The sequence below is a fragment of the Podarcis filfolensis genome (genome assembly GCF_964270895.1).
Source record: "Podarcis filfolensis genome assembly, chromosome: 13".
NCBI classification, from domain to species: Eukaryota; Metazoa; Chordata; class Lepidosauria; order Squamata; family Lacertidae; genus Podarcis; species Podarcis filfolensis.
This window is the reverse complement of record NC_139615.1, coordinates 34,895,602-34,914,700: the sequence shown is the minus strand read 5'-3', so window position 1 is coordinate 34,914,700 and position 19,099 is coordinate 34,895,602. Positions and strand designations below refer to the sequence as shown.

Genomic DNA, 19,099 nt, shown 5'->3' with positions numbered 1-19,099 from the left:
CTACTTTAGCTAATGGGGCCTGCCGCTGCGCTGCCGGAGCACAATTTCTGTTCTCATCCTGAAGCAAAGTTCTTAACCTGAGGTACTATTTCTGGGTTAGCGGAGTCTGTGACCTGAAGCGTCTGTAACCTGAAGCGTATGTAACCCGAGGTACCACTGTATACACATTTTTGTATGTAGCTGTGAATAATATATGCGTTTCGGCAGTTATCTTCACAAATAGACGTATTTTTGTACATGTTGGAGAACAGCGTCACAAAATTCAAAGAAGTGCAAATTTCAGTGGATAGTTGTGTTCCAGCTTCAAAAACTAGGTAGTGTTACCATGCCCTTCACAATGTGCCTGTCACAAGAATTGTTGGCGATGAGACTAACAGGTTACTTCTGCTATGATGGAAGCAAAGCCTACCCGCCCCCTTTAAACATTGCAGTTGATCAGCATATATTGATACTTCTCTTAAACTTCGAGAGTACAGTGGAACCTTGGGTTAAGAACTTAATTCGTTCTGGAGGTCCGTTCTTAACCTGAAACTATTCTTAACCTGAAGCACCACTTCAGGTTAAGAAGCTAATGGGGCCTCCTGCTGCCGCCGCACCGCTGGAGCACGATTTCTCTTCTCATCCTGAAGCAAAGTTCTTAACCCGAGGTACTATTTCTGGGTTAGCAGAGTCTGTAACCTGAAGCGTATGTAACCTGAAGCGTCTGTAACCCGAGGTACCACTGTATACCCCCTAACTCTACAACCAGAATGTCTGTATGAATTTATAAAGCGCTGTCATCCTAGCCCCATCAATGTTCCACAACAGTTCCAGTTATTCAATCCTACAAAGAGCTCGGCTCAGGAACACAGTCGCTGTGTCTATGAATCCCCACACCCTGCCTGGGTTGAACTGGTTCTCCTTCCTGCTCCCCCCCCTTTACTGGGCGCAGCTTCCTCGCAGAGTAATCAAGGTGCCTGATACAGAATTGCATCGATCAACAAAAGATGGGCGAGTAGGATGGGGAGGGAGGGAGGAGCCACCCCCGCCTTCGTTTACCTACCTCCCAAGGATATAAACCCTCAGCTGAGAGAGCGCTGCTAGCAGAGGCACCGGCGAGAGGCAACTTGAAATTTGCACCCCTTGCCATCCACCTTTTGCACCTGTTTCGACCTCGTTTTGACGGTGAGTACAGTGGGCAGGAAAGCAATTGTGCTTCAGTCTGTTGTGCTTCTTTTCAGGAGGGAAAGAAAGTTGTGGGGAGTAGGGAATCAGAGGCCGGCTAAAGCACGACTTCGTTTCAAAAATCTGGGGGCTGTTTGCGGCTGACAAACACAAGATGCTCTGTGCGTTTTGGGGCAGCCGATTCCACGTTTAGATGTGAATGGGAGGAGATCTGATTTCAGAAGCAAAAGAAAATAGCAGCTGAGGAGTGCAGATCGTCTCATTGATCTTCTTCTCCTTAACTCCCTGAAGCCCCTCTTTCCAGCCATTTTCAACCAGTGGAGGGCTTGGATATTGGAACTGTTCCTGGCTTAGGACAGAGGGTCTTGGGGAGAGAAACTGCAAGGGAGAGGAGGCCAAAAGAGGGAGGAGGGATATCACTGGAGTACCATTACCATCAGCCTCAACCAGCATGGCTTATTGTCAGCAATGGTGGGAGCTGCAGTCCATCAAGATCAGGAAGGACACAGGTTACTCATCCTTGTTTTAGGTAAAGGTAAAGGGACCCCTGACCATTAGGTCCAGTCGTGACCGACTCTGGGGTTGCAGCGCTCATCTCACTTTATTGGCCGAGGGAGCTGGCGTACAGCTTCCTGGTCATGTGGCCAGCATGACTAAGCTGCTTCTGGCGAACCATAGCAGCACACGGAAACACCATTTACCTTCCGGCCAGAGTGGTACCTATTTATCTACTTGCACTTTGACGTGCTTTCGAACTGCTAGGTTGGCAGGAGCTGGGACCGAGCAAGGGGCCTCACCCTGTCGCGGGGATTCGAACCGCCAACCTTCTGATCAGCAAGTCCTAGGCTCTGTGGTTTAACCCACAGCGCCACCCATGTCCCATCCTTTTTAGAAGGATGCTTAAAAGTCCAGTATGGAGAGGGTTTGCCGTGGAAAAGTATTCTTGTCTCCACTACACTGTACAAGGAGCTATTGTCTGGATAGGTAAATCTCCAATAAGCTTATGGCCAAGTGTGATTTGAACTCTCCTGTGCAGGAAGGGGGAGAAGGTCAATTCAGTTTTTATGTCAAGCTGAATAGATCAAATACGTACTTTCCGAAACAACGTGAGACTCAAAACACAGCCACCCTTCAAAATCCGCGCTCTTCTAAATATTGTGATTCAGTTCTAGAAACAAGAACCAAAAAGTGTTTGCCAAAATGGATACATTAGGTAGGAAAATCAACCTATTTGCAGAAATGAAATGTGTAAATGCATTCTATTAGGAGAAACTGCTTTTATCAAAACCGCTTACCAAAATACATTTTTAAGGCTTCATTTGCACTAAAATCTGAATAATTTTTATGAGGGTTTTTTCTAAAAAAAATGCTGCGGAAACATGGGGCACTGAATTTAAGATTAAGAGAAACTGAGAAATGAGAAACTCAGGAGAACTGAAATCAACAGACCTTTCATTCGTACTCCCATATGAACCCAACACACTCTCTCTATTACCCAAGTGCTTCCTTCAGATTCTGCACATCATATCTTCCTGTTCTGCTTGCTTTCAGTCTGCTTCTTGAATATCAGCAGCAGATGCTTCAAGACACAGAAACCCTAACTGCTTTCTATGCTGAGCTTCAGAATTGGGGCAAATGTGTTATGAATGTAGAAAGAGGGCATATCTGTAAGCAGGATGTTCTGGAGCATGGCCTCTGCAGCAGGAGGTGCTTATTCCCACACAGAACATCTGCTTATGTTTTGCTTTCCAGGCAGTTTAGGTAAGCCTGATGCATAGTACAGTGGTACCTCAGGTTAAGAACTTAATTCGTTCTGGAGGTCCGTTCTTAACCTGAAACTGTTCTTTTTGGTTTTCGCATATTATATTACAATACAGATGTACCAAAGCCAACACCATATCTTCCCCATCCCCCCATACATTTACATTTATATTTCCTCAATCCATCATATTATTCTTTTCTCCTTCCTCCCACTTCCCTCTGCCCCCACTCGATTTCCTCCACATTATACAATTTACAATAATCTTTGCATTCTACAATCTTCTCAAATCGTCTGTATATTCTTATTATCTTTCCTTACTAATTTTTCTTCCGTCCAGTACTTCACATGTTAATCTAGGCATATTAGCGTATCTTTTTTTGAGCAACATTTTGCCATATATTCATCAAAACATTTTCACTCCTTTTTAAATTTTTGATTCGACTGATTTCTTATTACAGCAGTTAATTTTGCCAAAATTAAATATTCATTTAGTGTACAAATCCATTCTTCCTTTGTGGGTATAATATGTGACTTCCACCTAGCAGCAAGCACTATTCTAGCAGCTATACTAGAAAGTGAAACTGTTCTTAACCCGAGGTACCACTTTAGCTAATGGGGCCTTCTGCTGCCGCTGTGCCGCTGGAGCACGATTTCTCTTCTCATCCTGAAGCAAAGTTCTTAACCCGAGGTACTCTTTCTGGGTTAGCGGAGTCTGTAACCTGAAGGGTCTGTAACCTGAAGCACAGTAGCGTAGCGTGGGTTGTCAGCACCCGGGGCAAGGCAAGTAATTTGCGCCCCCTAACCCGTAGATTTGCGCCCCCTAACCCGTGGATTTGCCCTAACCCCCAGATGTTGCGCCCGGTGCCGCCGGCCCCCCCTGCACCCCCACGCTACGCCACTGCTGAAGCATCTGTAACCTGAGGTACCACTGTAACCAGATCTTGACAAGTTGGCGACGTGTAAGACAGCTAATCTAATGTAAAACTGGCGCTTCCACAAGGGGCTGGAAGCACGGGGAGCTTTTGCAGTGCAAACCTGGCAACCCTCAGTTAGCTAAAGCTGCTTTTCGGACTCTGTACATTCTTGTCTCTTTTCCGCTAGATGGTGGCCTCCCTGAAGTCCTGGCCTCTCATGATTGCTGTGACTCTGTGCATCTTGTTCTGCCTGGGAACCTTGGTAGAGGCCTACCCTCAACAGCCAGAGCACCCTGGAGAAGATGCCTCTGCTGAAGAAATGGCCAGATACCTGTCAGCGCTCCGACACTACCTTAACCTGGTGACAAGGCCAAGGTGCGGGTTGCTTTTAAAGTGGTGCGGTGATGGTCTCTGGAGTGGTGTCTGTGAGCCCTGTCTACACCCCCCCTCCTACCTGCTGAATGTTGGTGGGGAATGAGCATTATGCACAGGGCTCCCAAGGAAGGGAGAGAAAAATGCAGCCTTCTTCCATCCTGAGCACATTTATTTAACATTCCCCAGGCAAAGCCAACAGTGGGAGCGATTCCCTATGTGGGTGAGTGCGTGAGTCAGAGCAAGATTAGTGGCCGAGGCAGTACAGGTGTCCCTGGGGATGTGGGTGGCGCTGTGGTTTAAACCACTGAGCCTCTTGGGCTTGCCGATTGTAAGGTCAGCGGTTCGAATCCCTGCGATGGGGTGAGCTCCCATTGCTCTGTCCCAGTTTCTGCCAACCTAGCAGTTCAAAAGCATGCCAGTGCAAGTAGATAAGCAGGTACCTATGCGGCAGGAAGGTGAACGGCATTTCCGTGTGCTCTGGCTTCCATCACGGTGTCCCGTTGCACCAGAAGCGGTTTAGTCATGCTGGCCACATGACCTGAAAAGCTGTCTGTGGACAAATGCCGGCTCCCTCATGAGGCCTGAAGCGAGATGAGTGCCGCAATCCCATAGTTGCCTTTCACTGGACTTAACTATCAAGGAGTCCTTTACCTTTCCCCCCCCCTTAAAGGCGTCCCTCCACTTGCGCAGGGGTTATGTTCCAGGTATCGGTGAAATTGCGTAAAATGGGGAGCACTCTCTAAACACTTTTTAAACGCTTTCTCGGCCGCTCTCCCTCAAATTGATTCAATAGATTTTTTTATTGTTTATCACCAATGGCCATCACCATACAAGCACAAATCGAAAAACTACAGAATGAAAGACCCTACATGCACCAGACCAAAACAAACCTAAAATGTCCAACTTTTAAATCCAGACCAAATGCAGATCAAAAAATACCGCACCCAAAAATACCCACAGCTAGAATTGAAGCTCTGGGTATGGCAGGAGGCTGGGAGACACATGGGAAAGCTGCTGCTGCGATACCCCGCACATCAGCTATGGGGCAGGGAGGCTAGGCAGCCTAAACAAAGCCCCACTGGTCTCTTCTCTACCCTCACTGATGTCCTCTTCAGGCTCTGGGGAAAGACTCCTAGCCTGCCACAAGGACTCCCCAGCTCCCTCCCTCAATTTCCGGGTTTGAACTGAATTTTTAAATTATTTCCCAGCGGCCGCGCAGGAATAAAATGCGCACCAGTGGTGTGGGTGGGTGCTAGTGTTCAATTCCTTGCCATGCATGTCTGCTGTCATTAAATAACAGGAAGGGGGGGCTGCCTCATGGCTGTGGAAATCAGAGGTAGGGTGGGGAGGAGTAAAAATCCCTTTTTCTGCCTCAAAATAGGATGACATTAACTCAGTTATTCCTCTCCCAACTGAAGGTTTGGCAAGAGGTCCAGCCCAGAGACCTTGATGTCTGAGCTTATTTTTGGAGACAGCAGCAGCAACAGTGGAGCGAGCCATGATGACCGGTCAAGGTAAGTCCTAGTAGCACAGGGAGCAATCATTTTTGCAGCAAACCTACCCAGGACCTGCCTGTTTCTGACCCAGAGCTAATTCTTTCTAACCACCACAACCTTGCTAAAGGGAAGGGCAAGCTCTAGGCTTGGAGACCCATTGTGTTTTCTGTGTCATCTATTGGGATGGGGAGGGGCGTCCCAAGGGCCTCATAAACAGAAAGAAAAGTGATTCTCAAGAGATTGGAAACCACCTTGTCTGCTCCAGATTACCCAGCAATGGGGAAGCAGCTTTCTGCACATAGGCAATCCTTTTCCAAGCTAAACCGCAGACACATAGAAGAATCCCAGGAATCATGTAATATAGATTCAGGGCCATTCATGATTCAGTCTAAGCATGGTATCATGGTATCTAGCATGGTATCAACCCTATTTTATGACATTTGTTGAGATCTAGAGCTTATCCTAGCCCATATGCTCAAGCAAATCATGGAAGCATAGAGTTGGAAGGCACCCTGAGGATCATCTAGTCCAACCTCCTGCAATGCAGGGATATGCAGCTGTCCCTTATGGGGACTGAACGTACAACCTTGGCATTATCAGTACCACACTCTATCCAATGGAGCTAGTCAGATGATAATGCAATGCAATGCAATAATAAAATAAAATAAAATAAAATAAAATAAAATAAAATAAAATAAAATAAAATAAAATAAAAATAAAAAATAAAATAAAATAAAATAAAATAAAAGGTGTTGTTGTTGTTGTTAGAATTTATATACTGCCCTATACCCAGATGTCTCAGGGTGGTTCACAGAACAATTTTTTTAAACTTATTGGAATCACTTAATCATGGAAGTTTCACTATCAATAATCTATCTCTAACTTGCTCATGAGTAAAAACAATATTTTTGAAGCAACCAGCATTTTTGAAGCCACAATGTATATAAAATACATGCTTGCTAAGAAACCATTTTTTAAAAATGTTTGTGGAAGCCTGATACACCAAAGTTCTGGGTTCTGCAGGTAGATGGTCTTGGCCTTTGGGACAGGGAGCAGCAGTGAATTGTACTTGAACTTCTTCCTACAATTCTCTACGTTCACAACAATTTCTTTCTTTTTCGCAGGTTTGATGACTCCAACATGTGGCAATGATGTCGATGCTTCTCAGCCAGTGGTCCATCTGCTGCTTCTTTCTAAACAGGCAAATCGTTGTGTTCATTCTGCATTTCTCAAAACCAATTAAGCTGTGATGATTTAAAGAGTCCATTCCCCACCTCAACTTTCTCCATCCAACACTGAAGAGGCTTGGAAAAGAAACTCTCACTGCATCCCCCCTTTCAAGACAACAACATTGCAATGAGCCAGGCCTCTTTCTCCCTACAAGCCAACAGGGGGTGCCAGAAGAGTGCTTTGTGGCTGGGGGCACAAAGGTTGCCCCCAGCCCTTGGCAGTAGCCAAGGTTGTAAGACCCCCCAGTGCAAGCCCTCATTATGTCTACTCTGGGTTGTCCTGTACATCATGTGTGCGGGTGTGAATAGGAGTATGTGTGTGTCTAAATGTACGTATTTGAAATTATTTCTGTTTGTCTCAAGAATAAAAAGCAAGTTTGATGGAGAAGCTTATTGCGTTCCTCCCTTTGTTCCCAACCATGTGAAGTGGGACAGTCTTTGGGTGCTGGGGTACAGAAACTGCTACAGCAAATATACTATTGGCAAAACCAATTTGGTGTTTCGCAACTTTCTGACTAGTTGCAGGACCTTAGCCAGACCTAGCAGAGTACACACAGAATCCAGGGAAGAAATTGGCAACTTGGCTGCAGACAGGATAGACGAAGCAGGAAGCAGGAACTTGTAGTTAGGTGTTTATTATATACAGCGGACTATTTACAGGAACAGAACACGGATCTTATGCTAGCTCTCTCTGACACGACTCACAACTCCTATACTCACTGACACACTGAACTCTGAACACGAAACTCTGAACTAACACATTCCAGTTGGTAGACCATTAATTATCACTCCCTTGAGATAGCTTGACCAATCAGGGAGCAGTCTCCATGTCTCTGTTATCACCAGGCAGACTTATTCCTTCAGATTGCCTTCTGGCTGTCTGCCAAACCTTAATGGAGTGTGAGTAGCTGTACATACACAGTTTCGAAGTGTATACTAGAGAATTCCAACTGGGAAACAGAATCCCAGGATACCATTTTCCAAGTCCTTGTCATGCCAAAATGTCCTCCAAGGAGAACCCTTTCTCTACTGCAGAGAAAGCCTCCGGTTCTACCCTTTGCTTTCTGTGCCCGTTTTCTATGTCCAGAGAAGCTTCTGATGGAGGAGGGCATTAAAAAACACCCTTCCCCGCTTACTGTCTGAAATAGAACGAACCATCTATTCTGACATCTTGTTCTGGTGACTGGGTAGGCCGGGTTCTGTCCTTCATGTATGGCCTGAACAATGGTCCCCAATCTACTTCTCCACACCCCTTTAAATATTAAAATTGGTCACCTTTCCCAGTGGCCTAGTGTGGTTTGCCAGCACCCACAGCTACACAGAGGGTGTGTATGGGAGGGAAATGGTCTCAATTGGTGTTTGTCCCCTTCAGCACTAAAGATCAAGTTTCCTCAGGGGAAAGCAAATGGAGGTACGCAGAAGCCCAAAGTCAAGATTGGCTCCCAAGGTGGCCTACACAGCTCTACCACAAAAAAACCCACAATCTAATTTATGTCAAATGGTTATAACCAAACCTTTTCCAAAAGGTGGCTTAGAATATCATGTAAGATATTCTAAGACATGCACCAACTAGCAAACCATGGACGAACAGCAACATCATCCAAATCAGGGGTCAGCAAGGTTTTTGTGGCTTGGGTCAGTTCATGGTCCCACTAATGTCGCAGTGGGCTGGAGTGCGCAGGCACACGCACACACTATTTCCGGTGTTCCTTCCGGTGCGGAGGAGGCGTGCACAGCTTCCCATTGGCTGCAGGAGCTTCCTGCAGCCAATGGGAAGCCAGCTAGCGTTGTGGAGGGCGGTCCCCGCTCTGCTCCACACCGGTTTAGCGTGGTGCATGGAAGTCGACTGAGCGGGTGGTGGGGGTCCCCAAGAGGGTGGCAGGGGTCCATGGGCCAGTTAAATGACCCCCCATGGACCGCTTGTGGCCCATGGGCCTTACGTTGCCAACCCCTGATCAAAATATAAGAAACTCAGTTAAATATCGAGAGTGAGTACTTTATAAAATAGTGATTAAAAGGGAGCACCATTAATGTAATACACAAAAGGAGAAAACAATATGCTTTAAAAACATGAGCCCCCCCCAAACCGCCCTTACTGAGAGTCGCTGTACCTTTATGGATTTATTTTCTTGATTTATCTTTTAAACGGTTAGGGCTAACCTGGCTAATGTAGCTCCTCTCTGTTTTTATAAAAGCACGCACACACATCCATATATGTTTGGGGCAGTAGGTCTCAACCTCCCAGGCAAGTTTCCTTCTTAAAGAAAAAAAAAACCCTTGTGCAATTGCCGAAATGGCCATAATGACTGCAAGAATCAGAAATCAGGAAGACCAGAATTTTAATAAGGAATGGGGAAAATTCATAATTTATCTTAAAAACCATTGCAAACAGTTAAAAATCGTTAGCAGGATTGGAAAATCACTTGTAGTTTCATGGTGAATTTTGGATATAATGGAGATGCAAAAGATTTGGATTATTAGAAAAGATGCAGGAGGAAATGATCAACAATAGGACCCCCACAAAGGGGAGGAGGGGAAAGTCCAGGGGGTTCTTTGGAATCTTGATTTTATGTCGTATGTTGAATACGTGATTGTAAAATCGTAATCTGAAAAACCATTTTTTTTAAAAAAAGATAGATAGATAGATGATAGATAGATAGATAGATAGATAGATAGATAGATAGATAGATAGATGATAGATAGATAAAAGGTAAAGGGACCCCTGACCATTAGGTCCAGTTGTGGCCGACTCTGGGGTTGCAGCGCTCATCGCGCTTTATTGGCCGAGGGAGCCGGCGTACAGCTTCCGGGTCATGTGGCCAGCATGACTAAGCCGCTTCTGGCGAGCCAGAGCAGAGCACAGAAATGCCGTTTACCTTCCCGCCGGAGTGGTACCTATTTATCTACTTGCACTTTGACATGCTTTCGAATTGCTAGGTTGGCAGGAGCAGGGACTGAGCAACAGGAGCTCACCCCGTCGCGGGGATTTGAACCGCCAAGCTTCTGATCGGCAAGTCCTAGGCTCTGTGGTTTAACCCACAGTGCCACCCGTGTCCCTAGATAACAGCAAAATTCACAACTATTAATGAAAGGTGCAGGAGCCCTTTTGCATCTGTCCACTCTCGAGATTTGAAAAGAGATGTCCTTCCCAAGGGTGGAGGGCCAAAACTCTGAACACTTGACACTTACACTTTTGTAACTTTGGAGTCTAAATTCATACATGCTAGACAGTTGACGCAAGGGGAGAAGAAAGAATCAGACAGTTGACACCTGCTGGAAATCGGACAGCTACTGCAAGGACAATAAAATAAAATAAAATGCCCTTATATTCTGGATGCACTGCTGAGATTCTAGGACTTCATGAATAACTGGGATGCCACCTGCTGGATGCAGGCAGCAGCAAGGAAGTTCCATTCAGCTGCAGCGTAACATCTTATTCTTAGAAGAAACAACACTAAAAGTCACCAAGAGGGCCAGGTTGCAGCAAACGGAAACAGATGTTTCTTAGCACGACGTAAGCCCAAATCTGTGGCCTGTTGCAGTCTCAGACTGGAATTAAGGAGGTGCGATGGAGACATGATTAATTTTAGACGATGCTCAGATTGCACCCAAAGTCTACTGGGGCAAAGTCTGAAAACACAGCAGCCAGCCAGCAGTTATTTAAATCTGCCTCTGGCATTAATAAGCTTTCAGGTCATAGATAGCGACATCTGTTCTTTCCCTTTCTTTCGTTGAACCCGAAGAAGTACACCCGCTTGGACCACTTCGTTGGTCCTGTTAAAGATCTGTTTTGCAAACACCTTTCCGAAGACGGAAGGGAAACTTAAATGAAAATTGCATCGAAGGTCTTTCTCTAAAGGATCAAGGGGTGGAGGGACCCCAAACAACCCACCCAAAGTCTGTCTGTTGCTTTTTCTTGGATCCGCTGCACATCTTGCCAAATTCAACATTGCTTTCTCCAATTTTCACCCAATGTGTTTGTCTTCAAGGCGTTTAATAGACAGACACGTAGCACACCTTGACCTAAGTGAAATTATTGCATGCGTAGGAAGAGGTCTCCATGCAGGGATCCGCTGCGCTTGACGAGGGAATGGGAGAACTGGTCAGATTTTGCCTCTCTGTTTCTCATTTTTAAAATCTTATGTTCAGTTCTGTGCATTGAACATCTGTTAACTTTTTTAAAAAATTCATTGTGAAAATTCACCGGGATGTTAGTGCTAATTTCTCTTAATGTGGACCTTTTTTTGCAAAGCAATTTCCCCTAATGCAACACATTTTTATCTGTTATTTTTACCGGTATATGCATCCATACGTTTAATTTAACCCAATATATCCTATTTTGTACACATTACTTGGCTGGAGAACAACATTACAAGATTTGGATGGCTCTGTTTATGCATTGTTTCAGAAAGTGAAAATTATTTATGTAGGTTTGCTTATATAAGTGAACTGAAGTGGATTTCTCCACCCACTCCTACTCTCTCTCTCTCTCTCTCTCTCTCTATATGTGTGTGTGTGTGTGTGTGTGTGTGTGTGTGTGTGTGGATCCCTGTTCTTAGTGCTGTGGGAGTCCCAACATGCAAAGGATTTTTTAAAATAAAATTTAAATATATACAGTTCTCTGAATCTTAGCACTGTGGATCCCTGGTCTTAGTGCTGTGGGAGTCCTAAAATGCAAAGGATATATATATATATATATATATATATATATATATATATATGAATGAAAATGGTTTATTGAATATTTACAGATAAATTATAAACAGATCAAAACATTGGCAGGATTATTGTAACAATCTGCAGTTTTATAAGAGTATATATTTAAAGAATATGAATGAATGAGCAAATTAAGTTAATTTGGATAGGCAGAAGATATTAAAAAATAAATTTAAGGAACTGCAGAAAGCAGGGGCTGGAAGTCAAGTTTTGAAATGTCAAAATGAATGTAAAACTAGTGAAATGTATAAACTTGAAAAATATAAAGAAATAAATAAAATGAAAGAAAGTCAGGCATATTGATATTGAAAGCACACCCATTTCCTATTCCCTTTAATACATAGCAAAGCAGTGTCTTTATTGGCACCAGGATATCTTTCTCTCCCAGGGCCATCTGGACTGCTGCAAGAGAGAAAAGAGTTAAACCAACTGCTGCATTCTAAAACCAGAAAGATTGCCTTGTAGAAATTAATTGTTCGATTAAACCAGCACAGTCCCCCCAAGTGACCCATTTAGCACCACATATAAAAAGCTGTAATCCTGTATATGCTTAAGTAAAGGTAAAGGGACCCCTGACCGTTAAGTCCAGTCGTGGCCGACTCTGGGGTTGCGACGCTCATCTCGCTTTTTTGGCCGAAGGAGCTTCCAGGTCATGTGGCCAGCATGACTAAGCCGCTTCTGGTGAACCAGAGCAGCGCACAGAAATGCTGTTTACCTTCCCTCTGGAGCGGTACCTATTTATCTACTTGCACTTTGACGTGCTTTCGAACTGCTAGGTTGGCAGGAGCAGGGACTGAGCAACGGGAGCTCACCCCGTCCTGGGGATTCGAACCGCCAACCTTCTGATCGGGAAGTCCTAGACTCTGTGGTTTAAACCACAGCGCCACTTGTGTCCATCAGGGGGTAAATCTCATTGGACTTAATGGGAAGAGGTTTTAGATGCCATCCTTGCCATCAGTGTGACCTATGAAGCAGTGTGACCTATGACCTATCTCTTTGGTTTTATTTCATTATTTGCTTTTGGTTAGCTACACCCATTGTGTGTGGGCAAGTTGGCACTGAGACTATCATCAGTCCATTTTTTGGTATCAGATCTAGCAGGACCATGAAGACACGGTATGATGAAAGCTTACTTTCCCCTCCTTCAGTCTAAACAGAAGTTGTCTGTTTTGTTGTTACTGCTCTATGGACCTGAAGAACAGAATAAAAGTCCAAACCAGAAATTTTCAGGCCCTGCTGTGAAAACAGCTTTTGAGGAATGAAGTTGAGGGAAGCCATAGGCAAGTAGTGGGAACTGAACATTTGCACCAAGAAAGAGAGGTTTGCTGAGGGTGAAGGATCCGGCCTCTGAGACTTAAAAATAGTAGCCCTCTCTGAATGATTACCACTTGGCGGATTACTGCAGGCAACATATATCTCCTACTTAGGCTTGGGGAGGAAATTCAATTCCATTTGCATCCCACCTATCAAATGTGCCATTTCCAAAAATTAATGAAAACTGAAACACAGCCATCTTTCCAAGTTTTCACTCCTCTGAATTTTGCGATGCAGCTCTCCAACCCAACAATGTTTGCAAAAATGCAAATACAGTGGTACCTCAGGTTAAGTACTTAATTCGTTCCGGAGGTCCGTTCTTAACCTGAAACTGTTCTTAACCTGAAGCACCACTTCAGCTAATGGGGCCTCCCGCTGCCGTCACACCATTTCTGTTCTCATCCTGAGGTAAAGTTCTTAACCCGAGGTACTATTTCTGGGTTAGCGGAGTCTGTAACCTGAAGCGTCTGTAACCTGAAACATCTGTAACCCGAGGTACCACCGTATCAGGAAGGTGTAAATAAAAATCAGCATATTATTGAAAATAACACACACACCATGAGCTATAACACTAGATGCTTTGTGCTTCTGTTTTTTTTTTCTTTTCTTTTCCTCTTTTAAAGGCAATTCTTTCCATTTTACCTTCAGGTGGACCAAAAACAAATAAGTAATTAATCACTCGGATTTAGAGGGGGGGGAACCCCCACAATCTAGTTCTTGCCAGCAAAATGTTCTCAGGTGGGTGAACTGTCAGGGGAGGAACGGAACTCACTGGTTGCAAAGGGCTATTAAGAGTGTCTCCTTTACGCTGTGTGGAGGTGTGAGGGGGAGGGGAAAAAAGGTATAAAAATCCCCCAGGAGCTGCCACAGATTGAGACTGAGAGGAAACACGGAAGGACCCACCCAGCCCAGCACATTCCTGTTTCCAGCTTCCGAAAGGCTCAGGGTAAAAACTTTGTGTGGTTGTGATGAAGCGCCTGGGACCAATTTCTCTAGTCAGTTGTCTTGCTTGGAGGAAATTTCCTTGAAATCCTGCTGTGCACCCTGATATTTTCCTGGCTTGTAGGACAGGAGGGAACGACTACAGTGGTACCTCAGGTTAAGAACTTAATTTGTTCTGGAGGTCAGTTCTTAACCTGAAACTGTTCTTAACCTGAGGTAAAACTTTAGCTAATGGGGCCTCCCACTGCCGCCGCACGATTTCTGTTCTCATCCTGAAGCAAAGTTCTTAACCCGAGGTACTATTTCTGGGTTAGCGGGGTCTGTAACCTGAAGCGTCTGTAACCTGAAGCGTCTGTAACCCGAGGTACCACTGTATAGGATTTTCTCTCTCCCTTTTTTGCTAGCTTCTGCTGGGGAAACGGGTCCAAGTAAAAGCGGGGAGTGTTTGGCACTAGTGATGGAAAGGTCTTGAGAGGTGATAAAAGTATTTTCTTTTTCAAAAATACCGTATTTTTCGCTCCATAAGACGCACCAAACCATAAGACGCACCTAGTTTTTGAAGGAGGAAAACAAGAAAAAAAATATTCTGAATCCCAGAAGCCAGAACAGCAAGAGGGATCACTGCGTAGCGAAAGCAGTGATCCCTCTTGCTGTTCTGGCTTCTGGGATAGCTGCGCAGCCTGCATTCGCTCCATAAGATGCACACACATTTCCCCTCACTTTTTAGGAGGGGAAAAGTGAGTCTTATAGAGCAAAAAATACTGTAATTTTTATTGCTTTTCAATGACAACAATCCAATAATAGCCTCATTATAACAATGCCAAATTATAACACAATTAATAATACCAATCACTGAGGTGCCAAATTATGCAAATTAGGTTGCCCCCCCACGTGCTAGAATTAACGATTTGATGATTTTCTTTGTTTCTGCATTCCAAAATCTTATAAATTTCAATTACGCTCCAGTCCAAATACCAATCCCTTATATCGCAACTGCAGTTTTAACAACCTCCATTCGTACTGACACATGGAATGATTTCTACAACTACAGGTGAAGCATTCAAACTCTCTCCCTCCTGTGGGTGGCAATTATTCTGTCCGTAATGTTTCTTTTTTTTCTTCCTTGAAAAGTTTTTATTGTTAAAATAATTCAGCATTAATACACACATATTGTGAATATACAAACATACAAACATACATTTCATACAATCCTTAAAAATGTTCAAACATACCTACACTCAATCCCACAGATAATTCCTTTTCCCTTCACCATCCACCACCCCTCATCCCACCTTTGTGTTAGACTTCCAATCTACTCAATTGCAATTTCTTTCCACTTCTATTACTTTCTTTCACACACCTTTAACCTAATTTCATGCTTCTTTTTCTATTACACATTGTTATCCATCTTATTTAGTATTCCAGTATTTAAAACGGAACTTGTTTATTCATATTGATTTTTCAATATGGTTTTGCAAGTATCCTTTAAACACCTTCCAGTCCCTGTCTATTTTCTCTTTTGAGATCCTTCCAATTTCTCCCATTGTTTTGGCTATATTGCAGCACTCCAATATTCTACAATACAATATTCTGTCCGTAGTGTTTCTTCCTGTCCTTGTAATATATCATCTCTATCTTTTGCCAGCCGTTGCTGCTCTCCATCATGCCTTGGGCGGTGCTACTTGTTGTTTCAGAAGATCTCCTTTGCGCCATCCCTAGTTCATTGCTTGCAGTTACAAAAGTCACACTGTCCCAGTGAATTTTCTGTTTTCGCCATCTTTCTCTCAGATAAAATCGTCTTGCTTGGAGGAAGTTTCCTCAGTGGCGTAGCGTGGGGGGTGCAGGGGGGGCCGGCCGCACCGGGCGCAACATCTGGGGGTTAGGGTTAGGGGGCGCAAAACCACGGGTTAGGGGGCACAAATTACTTGCCTTGCCCCGGGTGCTGACAACCCACGCTACACCACTGAGTTTCCTTCCAAGGCTCTGTCACCTGCTGTGCATTCTGATACTTTCCTGGCTTGTGGGGCGGGAGGAGATGACTATAGGATTTTCTCTCTCCTTCCTAAGCCTCTGCTGGGGAAACGGGTCCAAGGGGAAGCTGAGAGCGTTTGGCACTAGTGATGGAAAAGTCTTGGGAGGTGATAAAAGTATTTTCGACCATTGTGAACTATCAAGTGAAGCCTGCTGTGGGTGGAGGAAAGTTTTCACAGACAAGTCTGTGGGCTTCCATGAAACTTCTTTTTTTAAAAAAAGATTTTTTTATTAGCATATAAAACACATACTTATACATTTACACAATACACATACATAACGCACTACTTTATTTTCATAACATAAAACATACCTACATTACTCTATATAATACCTACCTATACTGTACGTATCAACATACCTACACACCTACCCCACACGGACACCCACCAAGTGACTTGACTTCCAGCCATTCTCATTACGTTACTTTATTTTTCCAACTAGCTTAAACACATTTCTTTATTTCTTTAATCTCTCCTTCTGTCTTGACTTTACTCTCCTTTCACTTTAATCATTTTCTGGATTCCCTCAATATCTGCCAGAAATTCTACTTTTTCCATATAAATTTTGATGTATTCCTTAAAGATAGCCCACTCCTTATTCACAGGCTTCCATGAAACTTCTGGCTGGCCAGAGACATGAACAGAAGGATGGGCTTTGAGCTAGTCCAGGATGGATCAGAGCTCATCCTTTTGTGCTGCGCTTTCAGAGCACAGATCCACACTTGGAAGCTTTGTGTCCAGGCCGTGTTCCCCTCCCCTGGGGAAAACCTTTGTTTTACCGCTGGATCTGAGCAAACACCATTCTGCAGAAAACCCAGTTGCCATTTGCTCTAATCAAACGTGGGTTTTGTTTTGTTTCGTTTTTTGGCTCCCTGTTGGGGAATTAAACGTGGGTTTTTCTGGAGAAAGGAAGGAAGGAAGGAAGGAAGGAAGGAAGGAAGGAAGGAAGGAAGTCAGACACAGAGCTTTAAAGCCTGCATCTGTGCCTCAAAACATAGCACAAAAGTCAGAGTGAGCGCTTAGGTTCACTGTAACGGATGCAAAAGGATAAGGTTGCCATAATGTTTCTAAGAACAGGCACCAAGAAGGAGGATCAATGCTGCAGAACATGTCTAGCACTGGGGTCAGCATTCATGTGCATCTGGCTACCTTGCTTCACACAGATTCCAGACCCTCCAAGTTTCCCTATTTTCCAGGGACAGTCTCAGATTTACAAAAGCCATCCTGGTTTCTGATTTGATCCTGGAATGCCCCGCTTTTCCTTAGGACGTCCCTAATTTCACTGGAGAAATGTTGGAGGGTAGCCAAGGAGATAAGTAACTAGACTGCCTTTAGAAGACTTCTCAAGGCAAATCTGAAGGTGTTTTTTTTTAATGCTTAATGTTTTTATATTAATGTATTTTATATTAATGTTTTTATATTTTATATTTTTTAGGTTTTCATATATTTTGGAAGCTGCCCAGAGCAGCTGGGGCAACCCAGTTAGATGGGTAGGGTATAAATAATAAAAATATTATCATCATCATTATTATTATTACAGTAGTACCTCAGGTTAAGTACTTAATTCATTCTGGAGGTCTGTACTTAACCTGAAACTGTTCTTAACCTGAAGCACCACTTTAGCTAATGGGGCCTCCTGCTGCTGCCGTGCTGCTGGAGCACAATTTCTGTTCTCATCCTGAAGCAAAGTTCTTAACCCGAGGTACTACTTCTGGGCTAGCGGAGTCTGTAACCTGAAGCGTATGTAACCTGAAGTGTATGTAACCCGAGGTACCACTGTATTATTCAATGGGATGTCCCTATTTTCATCGGAGAAATGTTGGAGGGTATGAGTTCCCCATACACTAGCTCATGTTGAACTTACGCAATTCCATGGACATAGCAACGTGTGGTTAATAAAACAACCTATGGCCTTTTAAACTGATTTTTCGTGTGTACTGTTTTCGTTAGTTACTATTTATGTATTTTTGTGTTTTTATAATCTGCCCTGTGATCCTTGGATGAAGGGTGGTATAGAATAATAGTAATAATAATAATAATTTTTATTATGAATAGTAGCGCACTAGCTCGTTAGCTACATATACATATACCATGATAAGGCTTAGTGATGTTGGCATCTATTGCCTCCATTGCCTTGGTATCATAGGGGCTTTTCCCTCCCTTTCCCAATACAGATGATCGCTCCACGGAGATTCCGCCTCTCTTTCTTCACCTTTGCTTGCTGTCTGGCTGTGTTTCTCAGCCACGTTGGCAACACGGCACGCATTGCTCCCGAATTCCCTGGTGAAGATGCTCCACTCGACCAACTGGTTCAATATTACAATGAGTACCAGCAATACCGCAACTCAATCAACCGTCCCAGGTTAAGTGAAATGCATTTAATTCTTCATGTAGACAGTCTCGCCAGAGTGGTGCATGCTCTGGTTATCTCTTGCTTGGACTACTGCAATGCGCTCTATGTGGGGCAACCTTTGAAGGTGACCCGGAAACTACAACTAATCCAGAATGTGGCAGCTAGACTAGTGACTGGGAGCGGCCGCTGAGACCACATAACACCGGTCTTGAAAGACCTACATTGGCTCCCAGTACGTTTCTGAGCACAATTCCAAGTGCTGGCGTTGACCTTTAAAGCCCTAAATGGCCTCTGCCCAGTATACCTGAAGGAGCGTCTCCACCCCCATCGTTCTACCCGGACACTGAGGTCCAGCGCTGAGGACCTTCTGACAGTTCCCTCACTGCAAAAAGCACTCCTACTCTCTCTCTCTCTCTCTATATGTGTGTGTGTGTGTGTGTGTGTGTGTGTGTGTGTGTGGATCCCTGTTCTTAGTGCTGTGGGAGTCCCAACATGCAAAGGATTTTTTAAAATAAAATTTAAATATATACAGTTCTCTGAATCTTAGCACTGTGGATCCCTGGTCTTAGTGCTGTGGGAGTCCTAAAATGCAAAGGATATATATATATATATATATATATATATATATATATATGAATGAAAATGGTTTATTGAATATTTACAGATAAATTATAAACAGATCAAAACATTGGCAGGATTATTGTAACAATCTGCAGTTTTATAAGAGTATATATTTAAAGAATATGAATGAATGAGCAAATTAAGTTAATTTGGATAGGCAGAAGATATTAAAAAACTGCT

At 43.9% G+C, this 19,099-nt stretch overlaps 1 protein-coding gene across 1 annotated transcript; it reads left to right on the top strand.

Annotated features, from left to right (window-relative positions):
- Nucleotides 1-1,076: 1,076 nt before the first annotated feature.
- LOC310748138 (goannatyrotoxin-Vere1-like) lies at nucleotides 1,077-7,322 on the top strand. The gene is made up of 4 exons (XM_083583743.1): nucleotides 1,077-1,164; nucleotides 4,028-4,215; nucleotides 5,634-5,729; nucleotides 6,836-7,322. Exons 2-4 carry the CDS (start codon nucleotides 4,028-4,030, stop codon nucleotides 6,861-6,863), a joined length of 312 nt encoding a protein of 103 aa, XP_083439869.1. The 5' UTR covers nucleotides 1,077-1,164; the 3' UTR covers nucleotides 6,864-7,322.
- Nucleotides 7,323-19,099: the final 11,777 nt, after the last annotated feature.

Coding starts and splice junctions, on each gene's coding strand:
- LOC310748138 (XM_083583743.1), top strand. CDS start 4,028: ATGGTGGCCTCCCTGAAGTCCTGGCCTCTCATGATTGCTGTGACTCTG. Junction 4,216..5,633: donor AACCTGGTGACAAGGCCAAG/GTGCGGGTTGCT, acceptor TCCCAACTGAAG/GTTTGGCAAGAGGTCCAGCC. Junction 5,730..6,835: donor AGCCATGATGACCGGTCAAG/GTAAGTCCTAGT, acceptor TCTTTTTCGCAG/GTTTGATGACTCCAACATGT.